The sequence below is a fragment of the Prionailurus viverrinus genome, chromosome B3 (genome assembly GCF_022837055.1).
Source record: "Prionailurus viverrinus isolate Anna chromosome B3, UM_Priviv_1.0, whole genome shotgun sequence".
NCBI lineage: Eukaryota > Metazoa > Chordata > Mammalia > Carnivora > Felidae > Prionailurus > Prionailurus viverrinus.
The window spans coordinates 95,249,177-95,267,851 of record NC_062566.1 but is presented as its reverse complement, the minus strand read 5'-3'; the positions used below and the strand labels follow the sequence as shown (position 1 = coordinate 95,267,851).

General features: G+C 41.7%; 1 protein-coding gene across 2 annotated transcripts in view; it reads right to left on the bottom strand.

Annotated features, from left to right (window-relative positions):
• Positions 1–18,675, bottom strand: part of GNG2 (G protein subunit gamma 2) — a 120,760-nt gene that overhangs the window by 13,454 nt on the left and 88,631 nt on the right. For both annotated transcript variants that reach the window (XM_047862516.1, XM_047862515.1), the window contains one exon: positions 13,217–13,332. In XM_047862516.1, the coding sequence (XP_047718472.1) occupies positions 13,217–13,303 (87 nt within the window). In that variant the 5' untranslated portion in view covers positions 13,304–13,332. The remainder of the gene's footprint in view (positions 1–13,216; positions 13,333–18,675) is intronic.

The following is an 18,675-nucleotide window of genomic DNA, read 5'->3' as shown; positions in this document are numbered from 1 at the left end:
GCCTCTGTCTACTCCCCCACTTCCCCCTTCCCCACTTGCTCTCTCTCTCTCTCTCTCTCTCTCTCAAGAGTCAATGTTTAAAAAAAAAAAGGGAAAAATGTTTTTAGGCCATGGCACAGGGAGGGGCTACCCAAACAGAGTTCAGGGATCTCCCTGAGTTGAAGAGAGAGTAACAGAGAATAAAGTGCTACACAGACACAGAATGAGAGGGAGACAGAAAGTGTGAGCTCTGGAGGTTTCCAGAGGATTCCTTTTGAGTCATTAGCTGAATACTGATCAGCACATATGTGGGAGAAAACTGCTTGAAGCTGTACAAAAAAATTCAGAAAGGATCAACTGAAATAATCCCTGGTGATCACACAGGGCCGGAAAAGTTTGTGCCTCCACGATCTCATAACAGATGGGGGATTGACCAGAGTCCTAAAAAGGGTATTGCTTCAGAAGGGGTACCAAATCGGCCTAGGTTAAAGGCTGTTGTGGACCCACCTGCCAATGTTCAAAAGTAAGCCTTGAATAGATCAAATGCTTCCAAGTAACTTAATTGCACTACAGAACAAAACCCCCAAATATTAAAGGGAATACAAAAAAATTCCAGTATGCCACAATGTCTAGAATCCAATAAAAAAAAATCAGGCATGTAGTTAAGTGTGAAAAAAAAAATCTCTCCCTTATAAGGAGAAAAATTAATCCAAAGAAAAAGACCCAGAATTGACACAGATGATAAAATTAATAGATAAGGAGGTTTGTTGTTAAAATAGCTATTTTAAATATTGTCCATACAATCAAGAAGATAGAAGCAAAGCAAAACATAATAGAAAGAGACATGGAAGATATTTAAAAGACCCAAATCACATTTCTGGAGATAAAAAAAAAATACATTGGATGGCATTAACAGTAGATTTAGACACTGCAGAAGAAAAGATGAGTGAATTTGAAAACGACAATAGGAACTCCCCAAAATTAAGTACAAAGAGAAAATAGGCTGATAAAATATGAACACAGAATATTAAGCTAGAAGACAACTTGAAGGGCCTGAATACACATGTAATGGGGGTCTCGAAAGGAGAGGAGATAAGTTGTGGGTGGAGAAGAAGGAAGAAACAATATCTGAAGCCATAGTGGCTGAAAGAGACATAATGACTGATGAAAACAACAAGTCCACAGGTTCAAGTAACCCAGCAAACCTCAAATGAAGCAACATGAATCAAACTATACCAATATACAGCATAAAGAAATTGCTTACATAGTATTTGAGTGGGAGAATTCTATATATAATTGCGTATATAGAATTTGAGTGAGAGAACAGAAAAGAAAGCATTGTAGTTATAGAGAATGTTAGAAGGTAGTAAATTTTATAAGGAAATGCAAAGTAAAGCAGGGTAAAAGAGATTATGAATGTGTGTGTGTGCAGTGGGGGTGGGGAACAGATTACAAGAGTTGGGCTTAACTGAGAAGGTAATTAATCTTTGGGTAAAAACTTACAGAAAGAAGGGGAGGCACTGACTTGCACTGGAAAGGAGCACTCAGAATGCTGGTGTGGAGAACACGGAGTACTTTTGGGGAGTCAAGGGAGGAAGCAGAGATCGCCCTGGAGTCTACCGCTGTAATCTAAGAGAGAGGTGGCAGTGGTTCAGAAGTGGTGTGAAGTAATATAATTCTAGATAAACGGTATTTGAATGTAGACTCACCAGGAATTTATGACAGACTGGAGATAGGGTATGAATGCAAAAGAACTTGTAAGGATAATTCTTAATGCTGTGGGACTGAACAAGTAGAAAGACGAAGCTGTTCTCATTTCAGCTGGTGAAAGCTGCAGGGAGAGAAGTTTTGGGGGTGAGATCAAGAATACAGGTTCGGTTTGAAATTAAAATGCTACCAGTGGGATATACAGTGCTGGAGTTTGAGAGAGATGTAGATGAGAGCTATAAATTTGGGAGTCAGGGCCCTACAGATGGTGGATAAAGCCTTGGGAAGGAATAAGATCATCAAGAGAGCATGTTTAGATAGAAAAGAGAGGGACAAGGACTGAACCCCAGGACACTTCAATGTAAGAAGCTGGGGAGCTCAAGCAGAGCCAGAAAAGGGAATTTAGATGGAGTAGCCTGTGAAAGTGGGGGCTGCTGAGAGCCAAATGCTGAAGAAAATGCTTCAAGGCATAAGGAATCATTAACCATGGCAAATGCTACCAGTAGGCCACGTCCGATGAAACTGAGAATTGACTTAGTTAGATTTAGCCAACTGTAGCCCTCAGCAACCTTGGTGAGAGAAGGTTTAAGAGAATGGTGGGAGTGAAAGTCTCACTGGAACAGGTTGAAGGGCAAATTGGGGGGCACGTGGGTGGCTCAGTCAGTTGAGCACCTGACTCTTGATTTTGGCTCAGGTCATGATCCCAGGGTTGTGGGTCGAGCCCCATGTTGGGCTCTGCACTGAGTGTGGAGCCTGCTTAAGATTCTCTTCTCTCCTTCCATCCCCCCCACCACTCGTGCTCTTTCTCTCTAAAACAATAATGAAAAAAAAAAGAGCACATGGGGCCTCCTCCTCCTTCACGAACAGTTCAGTCTTAAAAAGATTGGTGGGACTAAGCACGGGGGGCTCCACACTAGGTCAGAGGCCCAGGGTGGGATGTCAGAGCTTAAGCAGGGTGAGGAGAGCATCTGTACAGGGGATAGGAGTGTAGGAGCCCAAGTGGGAGGCGAATGCATGCATGTTGGGAGGAGAGGCCATGGAATATGGGACTTTGGTTCCCTACAGGAGAGTTGACCAAATAAGGACAAGGGGAGCCAGGACCCTCTCTGTCAGTGAAGGAAGTTACAAATACGGGAAGTGGAAAAGCTAGAATGTACTGTGGTGTAGGACAGGACCTGGTGGTGTCGGTGTGAACTCATGCTTACATATACATGGATACACAAAGAAAGAAAGAAATGCAGATGTAAAAGTGTGTGTGTGTGTGTGTGTGTGTGTAGTATTCTCTAACTCCGTCCACTGAGAGGAACTAAGAGTAGCAACACCTCAAACGCTTCAGCAATGACAACACCTAGCATCCAGAGTTTCATTTCTAAACACCATTCTCATAGGAACGAGTGCTCTTGGAGAAAGGATGATTCTAGGGCTGGGGCAGGAAAATAACAAGAGGCCCCTACACCCCTACACCATCATCTTTTTGTACCAAACACTAAGGAGGCACTCAAACAATGATGGAGTCATGTCAAAAGGACACGGTAGCTAGCTTCTCAGTCTGTGCCAATTAAAACATCAAAATAAATGATGGCAGTAGCAGATTATAAACCACCGAATAAAAGAAGAAACCATGAGTCCATACCAATATAATTAAATACGTTTTTAAAAATAGAATGTTTGTGGGGCGCCTGGGTGGCTCAGTCGGTTAAGCATCCGACCTCGGCTCAGGTCACGATTTTGTGGTTTATGGGTTCGAGCCCCACACTGGGCTCTGTGCTGACAGCTCAGAGCCTGGAACCTACTCCAGATTCTATGTATCGCTCTCTGTGCCCCTCCCCTGCTCACACTTTGTCTCTTTCTCCCTTAAAAATAAATGAACATTAAACAAAATTTTTAATAAAAGAATAAAATGTTTGTTGAAGAGTAGGATAGTTATAGATCTCAAGGTCCCTCCCCCCAAATACAAATGTTTCTGAACTACAAAACACAAAAGAACTTTATGTGAAGAAACTTGAAAATAACACCTTAATTAAGTAATCAAAGTTAACATCACAGTGACAATTTGAAATCACATGTCACTGATAGGATGCATTGAGACAAATATCCCCATCAATTCTATATTAATGCCCCAGTTTTGTTAACTGAATTTAATCATGAAGAAATACTAGACAAACCCAAATTGAGTGGTATTCCACAAAATAGACGGCCCATAATCTTCAAAAGTGCCAAGATCATGAAAGTCAAGGAAGTCTATGGACAGGACAACTAACTGCAACACATGATTCTGAACTAGGTTCTTTTGCTAAAAGGGATATCATTATTATTAGGGTGATTTGCAATACTTAAATGAGGTCTGAGGATTAGAAAGTAGCAACATATCAATGTTAACTTTCTAATTCTGATGACTGTACTTTATGATTATGTAAAAGAATGTTTTTACTTACAGAAAGTACACACTAAAGTATTTGGAAGTGATGGGGCAGCTGTTGACAACTTATTTTCAAATGGTTCAGGGGAAAACAAAATTCTTTGTACTATATTCGCAACCCTGTTGTACCTTTGAGATTACTTCCAGAGGAAAAATAATGTTTCAAAAGAAAGGGAAAATCAGAGGTAGTGAATACAGACAACTTTTTCAAGAAGTTCTGCAAAGCAGAGTAAACAAATGAGGCAGCTGCTGGGAGAGGAAGTGGGCAAGTCAAGAGAAAAAAATTAAAAATTTTATTTAAGGGGGCGCCTGGGTGGCTCAGTCAGTTAAGCATCTGATTTTGGCTCAGGTCATGATCTCATGGTTCGTGAGTTCAAGCCCTGTGCTGGGTTCTGTGCTGACAGCTCAGAACCTGGAGCCTGCTTCAGATTCTGTGTCTCCCTCCCTCTCTGTCTCTGCCCCTCCCATGCCCATGCTCTCTCTCTCAAAAATAAACATTAAAAATTTTTTTCTTCAAGATGGAGAAATAACACTGTGTCTCTACATTGTTGGAGCTGACGAAACAGAGAGCCAAGACTGATGATTTAGGATGGGCAGATGGTGGAGCGTGTCCTCAGGCAGGGAGATGACATCTGTTGCACAGGTAAAAGAATTACATTTGATAAGCGTGTGCATGTCCCCAGACTGACGACTGCTGACGCCCAGCTATCCAGCAATCTCTCCAAACGAGACCGGGGCTGAGAACACCAGAGGGAAGAAAGGGTCACTCCGCACAGTCCCAACAAAGGCTGTCACACTATGATTTTAGGCTCTGAAAACATAGGAAGCCACCCTAGGCAGATACCATGACAGCTCTGAGAAGCAGGTATTAGGGTAAAAGTCAGACCCAAGAATTTAAACAGTATGTAAGGATATACATCTGTCTTCATTACATTCTGAAATCGAGACGCATTTTAAAATTGATGTCGCAAAATGCTTGCAAGCCATCAGGCAAAGAAGTAAGCACTGACAGGTGGTTACTGCCTATGTATGCGGGAAGTCTCATGTGTGAGATGGCAATCAACTCTCTCAGTTGAGTTGCCTGCACTAAAGGCACCACCCAAAGTTGACTTAACTTTAACTTGTTGCTTTAAAGGACCTCAAAGATTGTGCTGGGATGGAGGCTTGAAATAGGAAGTTATTATGAACATTGAACATCGCCCGTCATAGGCCTGGTGACGTGCCTGAAGGCAAAGAAACTGCCAACCTCTGGAAGAGAGAATTTCCAAAGTAGGAGAGATTGGTGTGACATTTGTCTAGAAAGGTCTTTTGCTCAGGTCAAAAGCAACTGGCTACTTTTAAGCCTTCATTTTTCTTTGAACCATTAATATGTAATTCATGTAAGAAAAAATGCAAATGTTCAGTTTAACACTAGTGAATGTAGAAGAAACCTCAGTATTCTTTGACATGCTTCTCAACATCATGGTGTCTGCATCACTGTGGGTGGCCATAATTGAGTAGAAAGGATCTTTCCTGGGTGTGAGGAGTACCCGGGGTCAAACTTTGATTGCAATACTACAGAAAGTAAAATTGTATGGATAAATATCTACTATTTTTTATTTATAAAATAATGAGTGAATATTCTAAGTCCTCTTCCCCTCTCCTCTCCTCCAAGGGTGGTATTAAACTAATGTTGTATCTATAGGATTTTTAAAAAAAATTTTTTTTCAACGTTTATTTATTTTTGGGACAGAGAGAGACAGAGCATGAACGGGGGAGGGGCAGAGAGAGAGGGAGACACAGAATCGGAAACAGGCTCCAGGCTCTGAGCCATCAGCCCAGAGCCTGACGCAGGGCTCGAACTCACGGACCGCGAGATCGTGACCTGGCTGAAGTCGGATGCTTAACCGACTGCGCCACCCAGGCGCCCCTATAGGATTTTTTTTTTAAGGAAATAGAATGATATTTTTGAAATTAATAACTTTAAAATAGTCACCAAAAAAGTACATTTATTTAATAAAAAAGAAAGACGCTGAAAAGCGTCATCCAAAATAGCTACATTTTTAAAAAGGGAGACTTCATCTGGCCTGAAAACTGGGCTATCCAGAGAAATTCATTTTCTAGGGATGTCAAATCATCAAGGTTTAACAGTACTTCTGTAGCCCCTAGGTACAATGAGTAAGGCTAAGCATGTGTGTGGTGCTTAACAAATACCTACTGAGTTTTTAAAAGTTATATCAACCGTCACAAAAATGAAGTGCCAAGCTCCATTATTAACGTATGTGTGAATTCAATTTAAAATTTTTTGCTTCATTATCCGCAAATTGAAAGAATTAGGACTGGCCAATGCTGAACACAACCCTTTCCTCTTTAAGTCCTTTGACATACTGGACTGATTTTATAGTCCCTGAAAATTCTCTCAATTGGCCTATGAGGAGGACAGTATCTTATTCTCCCTAATAAATCAAATGCAAGCATTTTGGGGAAGAGATGTTAAAACTTTCATTTCAAATGCTGGAGAAAAACTTCAAAAGCCCCAAACTTAGGATGTATGTCCCCTCTCTAGTACCAAGTGTGATGTCTAACTGCTTTTTGTCAGTACCATTTTTTTTTCATGATTGGTACAATTCCAATCTTTTATGAATCAATCATCAGAAAGATGATTTCTTCCTCTCTCTCTCTCTCTCTCTCTCTCTCCCTTTGCCCCTCCCCCAGCCTCTAAGAAAAAGGAATCTTTGTCTTTAATTCAATAATTTACACATATTTGTCAGTTATGCAAATCGGGTCTATTTTTATGTTGAACTGTTTTAAAAAGAAGGTGTACTATAAACGCTGGCTACTTATAATCATACGTATGACATGAAACTATTCGCCCGTCCTCTCTTCATTTTTGCATTTCAGTGAAACTTCTCCTGTGATCACAGTTTTATTTAGCCAGTTATATTCAGGCTTGCAATTTCCCAAACCATAAATGTCACTGGAAATGTCACATGGAGTATAGCTCCTGATGTCCTGTTATATGACATTCTTAGCACATGAACTTGAAGTTATCCACTCAAAAAGAGTTTCTGGAATGCCTGAGTACTCCACTGCCCTTACGGATGCAGACAGGTGAATGACATGGTCTTTGACTTTGAGGACTGTAGTCTAGTTGGAAAAATTTGTTTGATGAAAATGGTCAGAATGGCAAGAGATTCACGGACAAATGGGGATTGGAGCTGACCCTTAAAAGGGGAGTAAGATTTGGACAGGGTCTTAGTCAATTCAGGTTCTGTAACAAAATATCGTAGAATGGATGGATTATAAACAACAGAAATTTATTCCTCACAGTTCTGGAGAGTGGAAAGTCTAAGAACAGAGTGCTGGCGGATTCGGCATCTGGCAGGAGTCCACTTCCTGGTTCAAAGATGTTTTCTTACTATTACCTCCCACAATGGAAGGGATGAGGGATCTCCCTGGGGTCTCTCTCTTTTTTTTTTTTTAATTTTTTAAAATATTTATTTATTTATTTATTTATTTATTTATTTATTTATTTATGAATGAGACAGAGAGAGACAGAGCACAAGCAGGGGAGGGGCAGAGAGAGAGGGAGACACAGAATCTGAAGCAGGCTCCAGGCTCTGAGCTGTCAGCACAGAGCCCGACGCGGCACTCGAGCCCACGGACCACAAGATCATGACCTGAGCTGAAGTTGGACGCTCAACCGACTGAGCCACCCGGGGAACCCCGTGGGATCTCTTTTTAAAAGGGCGTTAATCCTATTCATGAAGGCTCACTCCTCCGGACCTAATCATCCTCCAAAGGCCCACCTCCAAATACCATCATATTGGGGGTTAGGATTTCAACATAGGAACTTTTTTTTTGAGGAGTCAGGGATACAAACATTGAGTCTGTAGTAGATATGAAAAGAATAAGGAGAAAGGCATTCTCAGTGAGGGACCGAGAATAACCAGAGAGGTGGGAATTTACAGAGCATATTCTTGGGGGAGCAAGGGGGAGTAAGGGGAGCAAGTTGGAAAGGTCTATTTGGGATAAATGAGAAATAAATTTGACGTTTTTATGTGGGGTCAATTTATGGAGCATCCAATTAGTTAAGAAGCACTCATTCCCCACGCCCCTGGCCTTGGCTTTCTTTTTTTCTTACATCTACATTATTCTTCATTATGCTAACCATGCCCTCCATCAGAAAGCATCTTTCCAGCCTACAATGATTCTCACTCCTCCTTAAGTATCCATTCCTTTCCCATTCATGTGGGTGTGTTAATTCCTAGGAGCAATGTTTGTGCAATGTGGTTCTATTCTAATGTCCATTGATTAGAGCTGTAGATGGCTCACTCTTGCTAGTACAGAAATGCCACTCTAGGAATATGCACTTGAAAAGGAATTAAATCAATCTATCACCTCTTCATGGAGGTGGAAGTGACATGGGATCCTGGGAGCGGTGGGCAGCCATCATATCTGCCACACGGAACAGGCAGCTGAGAAATCTATTCTTGGGAAAAGAAAGAGACACACAAAGGGAGGCAGAGACATGTAACAGAGCTCTCCCGGTTTCCAATGGGCTTCCAGCTCTTATTTCTATTGCTTACCCAGCTACATTTCTGCTCTTGGAATCTGAGACACACTGTATCTTTTATAATCAATCCCCTCTTCCTGCTTAAGTGAGCTTGGGTTAGGCTCCTATTATTAGAAAACCAAGGAGCCCTAATATAGTGGTGAATAAATAGATTTACTGAAGTCCTGCTGTCCTTTACTTTTGGACATGCTCTCTCAACTTGTGCTCGAAGGACAAGCTTCCTTTTATTTGTCTCTGCTCAACATCAGTGTGAGTATATTGCTGTTTCATACATCTGAGTGTCACAGTTCTACGCCCCTCTCCGTTCCTGTCGCCAGATCCCTTCCCAGCTTCCTTAAGTTTTGTCTTTACTTTCTGTCCTTGAATTAAATGCTAACAAAGAAACACAGAAAGGCTGGGAGTATAATTTATATATGCCTGAGGCTTATGAACAGATAATGGATTCATTAGCCCAATTCTCCCAGGATCTGTGATGCAAAGGGATAGGACACAAGAAGGTTTAAAAATGAATATGCTATTCAGATCCTCCTACTGTACAGCTTCTCTCTGCAGCCCAAGTTATTCTGGAGGCCACAGGAGGGATAGGGCCGTGCCTGCTGATGGGACTCTGGAAGCTCCAGGGCCACTGTGTTCCCTGCCCCCTGTTTCTTGTGGCCTCAGCCACAGTGGGCTCTGTCACATGTACATACCACCACCACTGCCCTTTATAGCTTAAAGAGGTCACTACTCTGACTGCAAAATCACAAACATGGGATCTTCAGAGAGAAGCCCTCTCTTGCTGATGGGATCATGCATGCACAGCAGGTGGAGAAGCCTGAGTGCTCAGAAGCCTTTGAAGGGACTCCTGAAGGCACATACCCCAGCCCTAAACCATCTAGCTGTCAACTCTGTCAACACAGTCGCAGTTTAGCCAACAGCTGAACTAAAAATAATCAGACACTTCACCACAGCGTGCCTGCCTGGCTCTGATGTGCAGAACAAATACAGAAATACAAGCTGCTGCCGTATTTCCAACAATGTGAGGTCTAATGACATAGTGAGGGTCCAGAGATTTGGATATGAAGATTGCCTAGGAAGATCACCACCCAGGGCCCGCTTTATTAGATGAACGCTTCGTCTCTCTTGCCGTGGTGATTCCTTTGGTGTCTTCGGAAGAAGTATACAAAGGGAACTGGGGTGTGGTGCTGGCTTCTTTCTGATGATATTTGGAGATTATGCTTCTTGGCTATCTTATTTATGTCAGTGATAGGTCGTGTTCATATTTTCTGTTAACCGCTTCCTAGACTAGGAAGGGGGATCAAGGAGATCCTTGAGGGCAAGAGCCATGTTTTCATCTTTATCTGTCTCTGTCTCTCTAGGACCTGGCAAAGGTCTGGCAATTCAAAAAGCTGTCAGTGAAATATTTGTTAGATTAAAAGAATAGATGAACAACTGACAATCAGTAAAAATCCAACCTTATGATGAGGGTCTGGGACAGCTTCTCAAAGGATGTAATGATTGGTCTGAGCCTTCAAGCAGTCGCCAGAGTTAGTAAAGCAGAGAGACAGAAAGAAGGTGAGTGAATGTTCCAGGCATTTGAAATTTCCATCAAGAGCATCAGAAGTGGCTCAGTATGGCAGGTTGGCAAAAAGAAGGGGATGAAGCAGAAAAGAGGGGCAGAGGCCAGAAGCACCTTGCATACTCTGCTAACGGTCTGGACTTTATTTTATAGGTGATGGGAAGCATGAAAAGATTTTCTGTAGGAAAGGAACATAATGAGATTTTCTTATAGAAAATTTTCATTGGCAGCAATGTGGAGGATAGTTGATGGCACGGATGGAGACAGGGTTGAGATGGGATTTCAGGGATCAACTAGGAGCCCCTTGTAGCCAGCCAGTCACTCAGGTGAGGGAGGATGGAGATCTGACTTATGGCTGAACAGGCCTATTTCTGTCTTCTCTCTCCCACTGCCAGCTTTTCATCACCTCCAGTACCATCACATCCTCCTCCGGGAGCAGATCTGAGAATGCTGAAGGGTAACAGAAAATGCCAACCACAACAGTGCCTCACAAACACTTTTATCTTAGTTGGGGTGCCCTGAAAGGCAAAGTGACATTTTCCAGAAGGTCCATGGGCAGAACCTTCCTCTGTCCCTGTCCTTCCCAAAGAAGAACTAAATGTCTCATTTTGATGTGACAATCCTTGAGCAACCTCACTTCTCTCAGCAGTCACTGTGCTACTTTTTCAGCAAGGGGGTAAGAAAGAAGAGGCAAAAGGAAAAGACGAGATGAAGAAGGTGGTAAAGGAGTAAGGCAGATGGTGAGGACCCTTTATTTATCTCATTCATGAATAAAGAAGAAGAGTTAAAGCTGTTGAAAGAAGAGAAGCTGTTTACATCTTATAGCCCCATCATCAGAACTCAAAAAAGAAGATTAAACTAGATCGATGTCCATGGATATTTGCTTAGCTTACTTATGAGGGAATACCATCTCCCCCTTCACTCTCTAGCATGTATCTGATAGGAGTTAGAAGGAACAAACCCTGGGTACCAGGCTGCCTCAGTCGGGTGAGCATGCAACTCTTGATCTTAGGGTCATGAGTTCAAGCCCCATGGTAGGTGTAAATTTTTACTTAAATTAAAAAAAAAAAAAAAGGAGCAAATCCCTTCCCCTAGGTTCTTAACCTTGGCTTTACATTGAAACTAAGTGATAATTATTAAAATTTTTTTTAACGTTTATTTATTTTTGAGACAGAGAGAGACAGAGCATGAACGGGGGAGGGTCAGAGAGAGGGAGACACAGAATCTGAAACAGGTTCCAGGCTCTGAGCTGTCAGCACAGAGCCTGACGCAGGGCTCGAACTCAAGGACCTCGAGATCATGACCTGAGCCGAAGTCGGCCCCTTAACCGACTGAGCCACCCAGGCGCCCCAAAACTAAGTGATAATTAAAAACAACACACACCCACACACACACATACACACACACAAACCTAATGCCTGAATCATAACTCAAGAGATTCTGACTTAATTGGTCTAGAGTGTCATCTTGGAATTGATCTTTTCACAGAGTTCCCTGAGTAATCTGAGTATACAGGTGGGCGGAGAACTATTGTTCTAGACCAGGGGGTCAGTCAAGTTTTCAGTAAAAGGCCAGAGAGTAAACATTTTATGTTTTGAGGGCCACGTGGTCTCTGTTGTAACTACTCTGCTCTGCTGTTGTAGTGGGAAAGTAGCTACAGACAATATGTAAATTAATGGCTATGTTATAATAAACCCTTATTTATAAAAATAAATGTTCTGGCTCATGAGCTTTAATTTACTGACCCTTGATCTATAAGCATACTCCAAAGGTTGGGTAGATAGTTTAGGCTGCTAACTCAGGTATGGAGAAAATAGTAAAAATATTCTAGTTTTATTTTTTTTTTTTTTTAAATTTTTTTTTCAACGTTTATTTATTTTTGGGACAGAGAGAGACAGAGCATGAACGGGGGAGGGGCAGAGAGAGAGGGAGACACAGAATGGGAAACAGGCTCCAGGCTCTGAGCCATCAGCCCAGAGCCTGACGCGGGGCTCGAACTCACGGACCGCAAGATCGTGAGATCGTGACCTGGCTGAAGTCGGACGCTTAACCGACTGCGCCACCCAGGCGCCCCAAAATATTCTAGTTTTAAAAAGAATTTGGGGGGTGCCTGGGTGGCTCAGTTGGTTAAGCGTCCAACTTTGGCTAGGTCATGATCTCGCGGCCCGTGAGTTCAAGCCCCGCGTCAGGCTCTGTGCTGACAGCTCAGAGCCTGGAGCCTGTTTCAGATTCTGTGTCTCCCTCTCTCTCTGACCCTCCCACGTTCATGCTCTGTCTCTCTCTGTCCCAAAAATAAATAAACGTTAAAAAAAAAATTTAAAAAAAATAAAAAAAAATAAAAAGAATTTGGCACTTGGAAGAATGTTCTAGTGTTATTTTAATAAAATGAGACACATTTCTGAGTTTCACTTGATAAAATACTTTCATTTACCCACTATGCTGTTTGACTTCTCCTTAGGGAGACCATGTGTGATTTCAGTGTTTTGAAGAAAAGAAATCCAATGAGGTATAAATGAGTGAAGAATTATAACCTGCAGTGGTGAATAGAAGGATTAATCATGACAGGATTAATCAAGAGAGACACTTAAACTTAGAGCCTAAACCAAGACAGAAAAGTTAAAACCCAAATAAGAAGACAGTCTCTACAAAGTTAGGGAGGTCAACTGGTGACCTGATACGTTTTGTGTGTTCTCCAATCTCCTTGGCTAGATCTCAGCCATGAGCCAAAGTTTCTCATTTGTTTGTTTTGCTGTTATTGTGTTGTTTTTAAGTCTACATGGAGAACCAGTTTTAATCTATGCTGTCATTTCATTTGAGAGAAATCTGGAGAAAGCAAAGACACATTAGAAAAATGAACGTTTGCCCAATCATTAAGTTTCTCTCTTGCCCTCACTGCTTTCATCAATCTCTATAGAAGGGAAGTCAAGTGACAGGTGGCTGCAAGCCACGCTCCTCATAATCGAGGCTGGAGGAGTGGTGTGGGTTACGTGGTCCTCACCTTTATCCTATCGATGTTGGCCTCCATCTTCAGCTGTTCTACCAGCTTCCTGGCTTGTGCTATGCTGGCGGTGTTGTTGCTGGCCATTGGAATGCTGGGTAGGCTTTTCAGATACACTGAAAGAAAACAGGAAGGAAGAATGCATCAGGGAATTCATGGGCTGCCAAATGCACAGGCTCATCATATCCGGGGGTGTCGAAAGAGTGGCTGTGGTCAGGTCTGGCTCTCCCAGCCCTCTACATCCCCAGTCCAGCACTGAGTCTGATTGCAGGCAGACCAGAAGATGAGGTGTGTTTTCCCAAATACCTGCCCCCCCACCTCACTGCCCTGCCCCTGCCCCCCCCCCACATCCATCTGCACTTCTTCCCCTTCTTCAGAGAAGCACAATGAAGCACAATGAAACACAATGTTTACGAAATCACTTAGAATAAGATGTACTGCTGAATCAAGAAAGCAAGTCATTAAAGTTATCTTATGAAATGAGTTCAAAATAGTAAGGGCGACAATATACACTATTACTGCTGTTATTTTTCAGGTGCTATTGTCAGATACTCTGTTAAGTGCCCTCAGAGGGTAAACAATGGAAGGCAAGCAGAGAGAGGAATGGTACATTATATAATCCTTTAGGACTAAAGACACCAGGTTTGCAATGTTCTCCTGATGGGCTCAAACACCAGCTTTATAGTTAACTGTAATCACCTCAGCCTATTATACTGCAAGGACTCTATACAGGATATGTGGCTTTTCAGTGTTGTTTATCCAGCATTTTAAAAAATAGTCATTTCTCTCTACTCTATTTGAAATATGGCTAGATTCACAACCATGCACTTGATTCACAACTTTTCATTTATAACAACAAGGGGGAAGGATTGCCATGTCTGAATTGTTAATTACATCAATGAGTTCACAGAATTCTGGTGAATTCTTTATTAAGTATAATGGACTTATTACTTTTCTAAATATGGAAATGGAACACCAATGTTCAGAGAGTGGAATTCTGCACCTATGTAAATTGTGAGATGGTTTCTTTGCCTCTGGCTTTGCCAGATTTCCTCCCCATCTTTGCTCCCATCCCCTTCAGGTCCTATCCCAATTTAATTTTCTCTTCTAATTCTTTCTTGACCCACGATCTCATTTGATTTTTGTCATTCATCTCGGAAAGTACACTATTTTATTTTTGGTACCCATTTCCCCCACATTCTGATCACGTCTCACTCTATGTTAAGGTGCCATATGCTATTTCAGGACTGTCTGTATAGATGTGCCCCTCATGGTCACTGACACCCAATAGTGAAGCAATGTCTGAGAGCAGCAATTTAACTAGAGTGCATGACACAAGAAATGAGAGGCATTAGAGCCTTGCTTCACTCAACAGTTGAATCTTGCTCTGAAGACATTATATTAAAAACTGTTAGCTTTGCTAGCTTTGGGCAGTATTTTAATTCAGGGACAAAGTATAATCAGGCTACCATCACAAAAAGGAAAGAGAACACATAGAAAACCTGGGGAAGGAAGAATGACCCATAGTAAGTTCAATGTAAGACTGTCTCTTGTTCAGTAAAAATCAAGAAACAATTTTTAATGACCAAAAAAGCATAAGTATGCAAATTATTTCCTTTGGTTCTTATATCTTGGCATCTTCTTCTTCAAGACAAAAGAAGAAATTATGTATAACTCTCTGTAAACAAAGAGGTCCCTTCATAGTGTTATTTTATAAAGAATACTGCAAAATCAGCCACCCCAACGGCATTTACAGTATAAACTGGAAGATAATTAACTGTTCTCTCAACTTATTTTCAAAGGCGTCAGAGACAATAAAGTGGGAAGGAAGACTGAAGGGATTTTGAAGCCACAAAGATCTCTGAGCACTACTTTCATATGCTTGAAGATCAAGGGAGGGATCTTTATGTAAAAACAAAAAAAAAAAAAATAAGAGGCTTTGACAATTACGATTTCATCAGCATAATTAGGGACCCAATCATCTCCCCCACAGGGAAATTACGTATCCCCAAATGGAATAAAAATCTAACACCCTTGCAAAATGTCACAAGACCAAGATGGAATTTTGAATTACCGAGTTAGGGTAGTCTAACTCTTTCATTCATTCAAAGTCGGAAGTAGTTATGATCCACAAGACCCTGGACACTGTTCTGTGAAGTTAACATTTCTTCTGAATTAGAATTTATCACACTAGAATACAAATTATCACAGAATTATCAAATACTCATTGGCCCTGAGGGAGCTTTGGGAGTCTGGCCAGCTATTCTTTTGCCCTTGAATTTAAACCAGATTACGTAGCAACTTGTGTCAGAGACCACAGCTTGCCTCCAAATAGTCAAATTCTGCTTCTCCTCTTCTTCATTAGTAATGACAATTTTTTTTTTCCTTTTTAACAGAGACCACAAGAACCCTGAATTTTAGCTGGGCAGACTTTACTGAAATATATATTCTCCGGTCTCCCTTGCAGGCCATTAGAGCTCTATGACCAAGTTTTGGCCAGTAAGATATAGGCAGAAGTGCCCTTGAAGGGAGCGGGGTGTGTTCTTTGCCTCCCTTTCCTCCTGCTACTGGCCTAGAAGACAGTCTTGTTGGCTATAGCGCTCCATCTTGAACTGTTAGGTTTCACACCAGGGTGAGAAGGAAAGATCTGGGTGCTTACTGACACTGTAGAGCCACAATACCAGCTGTGACCTGTTTATGTAAAGAGAAATAAGTACTATTTTGTTTACACGACCATTATGAAAAGTTTTTCAGCTCTTGGACAACAGATCTGCCACTGAGTAAATGACCCATTATTTTCATGTGAATATCTAGGAAAGCCTGTGTCCTAATGCCTTTTCATGTTCCTTGGGAAAGCTATGGCTGTCCCAAGGAGACTGAGACGGAAAGTGTCTGAGTTTTCTATTGCTCCTGTATCACATTACTACAAATATAGGAGCTTAAACAATAGGAATTTATTCTCTTACAGCTCTAGAGGTCAGAAGTCTGAAATAGGTCTCACTGGACTAAAATCCAGGTGTCAGCAGGGCTGTATTCCTTCTGGAGGCCCTAGGGGAAAATTTGTTTTCTTGCCTCTTCCTAGCTTCTAGGGGCTACTACTGGTGTTCCTTGGCCCTATCCTTCATTTTCAAAGCTAGCAAAGGTGAGTTGAGTTGTTCTCATATCGTATCACTCTGACCTCTTCTGTTGTCATATCTCCCTCTGACTCTCCTCTGCTCCCTTCTTCAAGAACCTTGTAATTTATGCCTGGCCCACCTAGATAATCCAGGACAATCTCCCCATCTTCAGGTCAGCTGACTAGCAACCTTAATTCCAGCTGCAACTTTAATTCCCCTTTGCCATATAACGTAGCATATTCACACATACCAGGAATGGAGACATGGGCATTTTGGGGGGCCTTCATTCTACTTACCATGGAAGAAGACCCCTGTACAAACAGAAAAGAGAAGTGGGGAGGTGAGGAATGAGATGGAAAAAGAAGAGGGTTGGGGCAGGATGCAAGTCTGAAAATGTTGGGAAGAAAACACATTTGAAACCTAAATGGACTTAAGAGTAAAAGTAAACACAGGTTTTCGTTTTCGTTTGAGGAAGATACAGCATCAATGTTCTTGGTTTACCATATGACCCAACAGAGTCTAGTATCACTTTTGGAATCGCTTTGTGCATTTTCTTCTTTTGTGTACCCAGTTGCTTTCCCATAACATCCCCCTCCTGGAGATAGAAAGCACTACACAGTCCTAGACCAGTGTTCCAAAGAAGGATGTTTTCCTAAACAGTGGCTATGGTAAGAAAAGTTAGCCTGTCTTCTAAGCTTGATGTATTTGGACAATGCATCACGTGTACGTAGGTGCACGTGCACACACACACTCAGAACCCTTGTCTTCTTATAAAACTGAAACTCTGTACCCAGTAAACAGTAACTCCCATTATTTCCTCCCCTTAGCCCTAGAAACCACTATTTTACCTTCTGTTTCTATGATTTTGGCTACTCTAGGTGCCTCATAGAAGTGGGATCATACAGTATCTTTTTATGACTGGCTTATATCACTTAGCATAATGTCCTCAAGTTTCATCTACATTGTAGCATGAATCAGAATCACCTTCCTTTTTGAGGCTGAATAATATTCCACTACATGTACATACCACATTTTGTTTTCCCATTCATCTATTGATGGACACGTCCATTGCTTCCATGTTTAGCTACCATGAATAATGCTGCTATAAACATGGGTGTACAACTATCTCTTCAAGACCTACTTTCAATTCTTTCAAGTATACACCTCAAAGTAGAATTGTTGGATCATATGGCCAATCTATTTTTAGCTTTGTGAGGAACAGCCATATTATTTCTCATAGCAGCTATACCATTTTACATTCTCACCAAAAGTGCACAAGGGATCCAAATTGTCAACTTTCCCAATGCTCATTATTTTCCATTGTTTTTGTTTTTGGCAGTAGTTCGTCTTTTTTTTTTTTTTTTTAATTTTTTTTCAACGTTTTTATTTATTTTTGGGACAGAGAGAGACAGAGCATGAACGGGAGAGGAGCAGAGAGAGAGGGAGACACAGAATCGGAAACAGGCTCCAGGCTCTGAGCCATCAGCCCAGAGCCTGACGCGGGGCTCGAACTCCCGGACCGCGAGATCGTGACCTGGCTGAAGTCGGACGCTTAACCGACTGCGCCACCCAGGCGCCCCATGGCAGTAGTTGTCTTAATGGGTGTGAGGTGGTATTTCAGTGTGTTTTTGATTGGCCTTCCCTAATGATTAGTGATGATGAGCATCTTTTCATGTACTTATTGACCATCTGTAGATCTCCTGTGGAGAAGTGTCTATTCCAAGTCCTGTGCCTCTTTTTGTTTTTGTTTTTAATGTTTTATTATTTTTAGGTAATCTCCACACCCAGCATGGGCCTCAAACCCACAAACCTGAGTTCAAGAGTCACGTGCTCCACTGACTGTGCCAGCCTGGTGCCCCTCTTTGCACATCTTTTTTCAAGTTTATTTATTTTGAGAGAGAGAAAACAAGAGAGAGTGGGGGAGGGGCAGAGAGAGAGGGAGAGAGAATCCCAAGCAGGCTCCACTCTGTCAGCGCAGAGTCTGATGAGGGGCTCAGTCCAACAAACTGTGAGATCACGACCCAAGCTGAAATCAGGAGTCAGATGCTTAACCAACTGCCAACTAGATGCCCCTGCCCATTTTTGAATCAGGTTTTTTGCTGTTGAGTTTTAGGAGTTCTATATATATTTTGGATATGAATCTTGTACCAGATAATACGGGGTTTGTAAACATTTTCTCTCATTTAATAGATTGTCTTTTTACTCTGTTAATAGTGTGCTTTGATGCACAAGAGTTTTTAATTTTCATAAAGTCCAATTTTCTTTTGTTGCCTGTCCCTCTGGCATCATATTCAAGAAGTCATCAAATTCAATGTTGTTAAGTTTCTGCCCTATGTTTTCTTT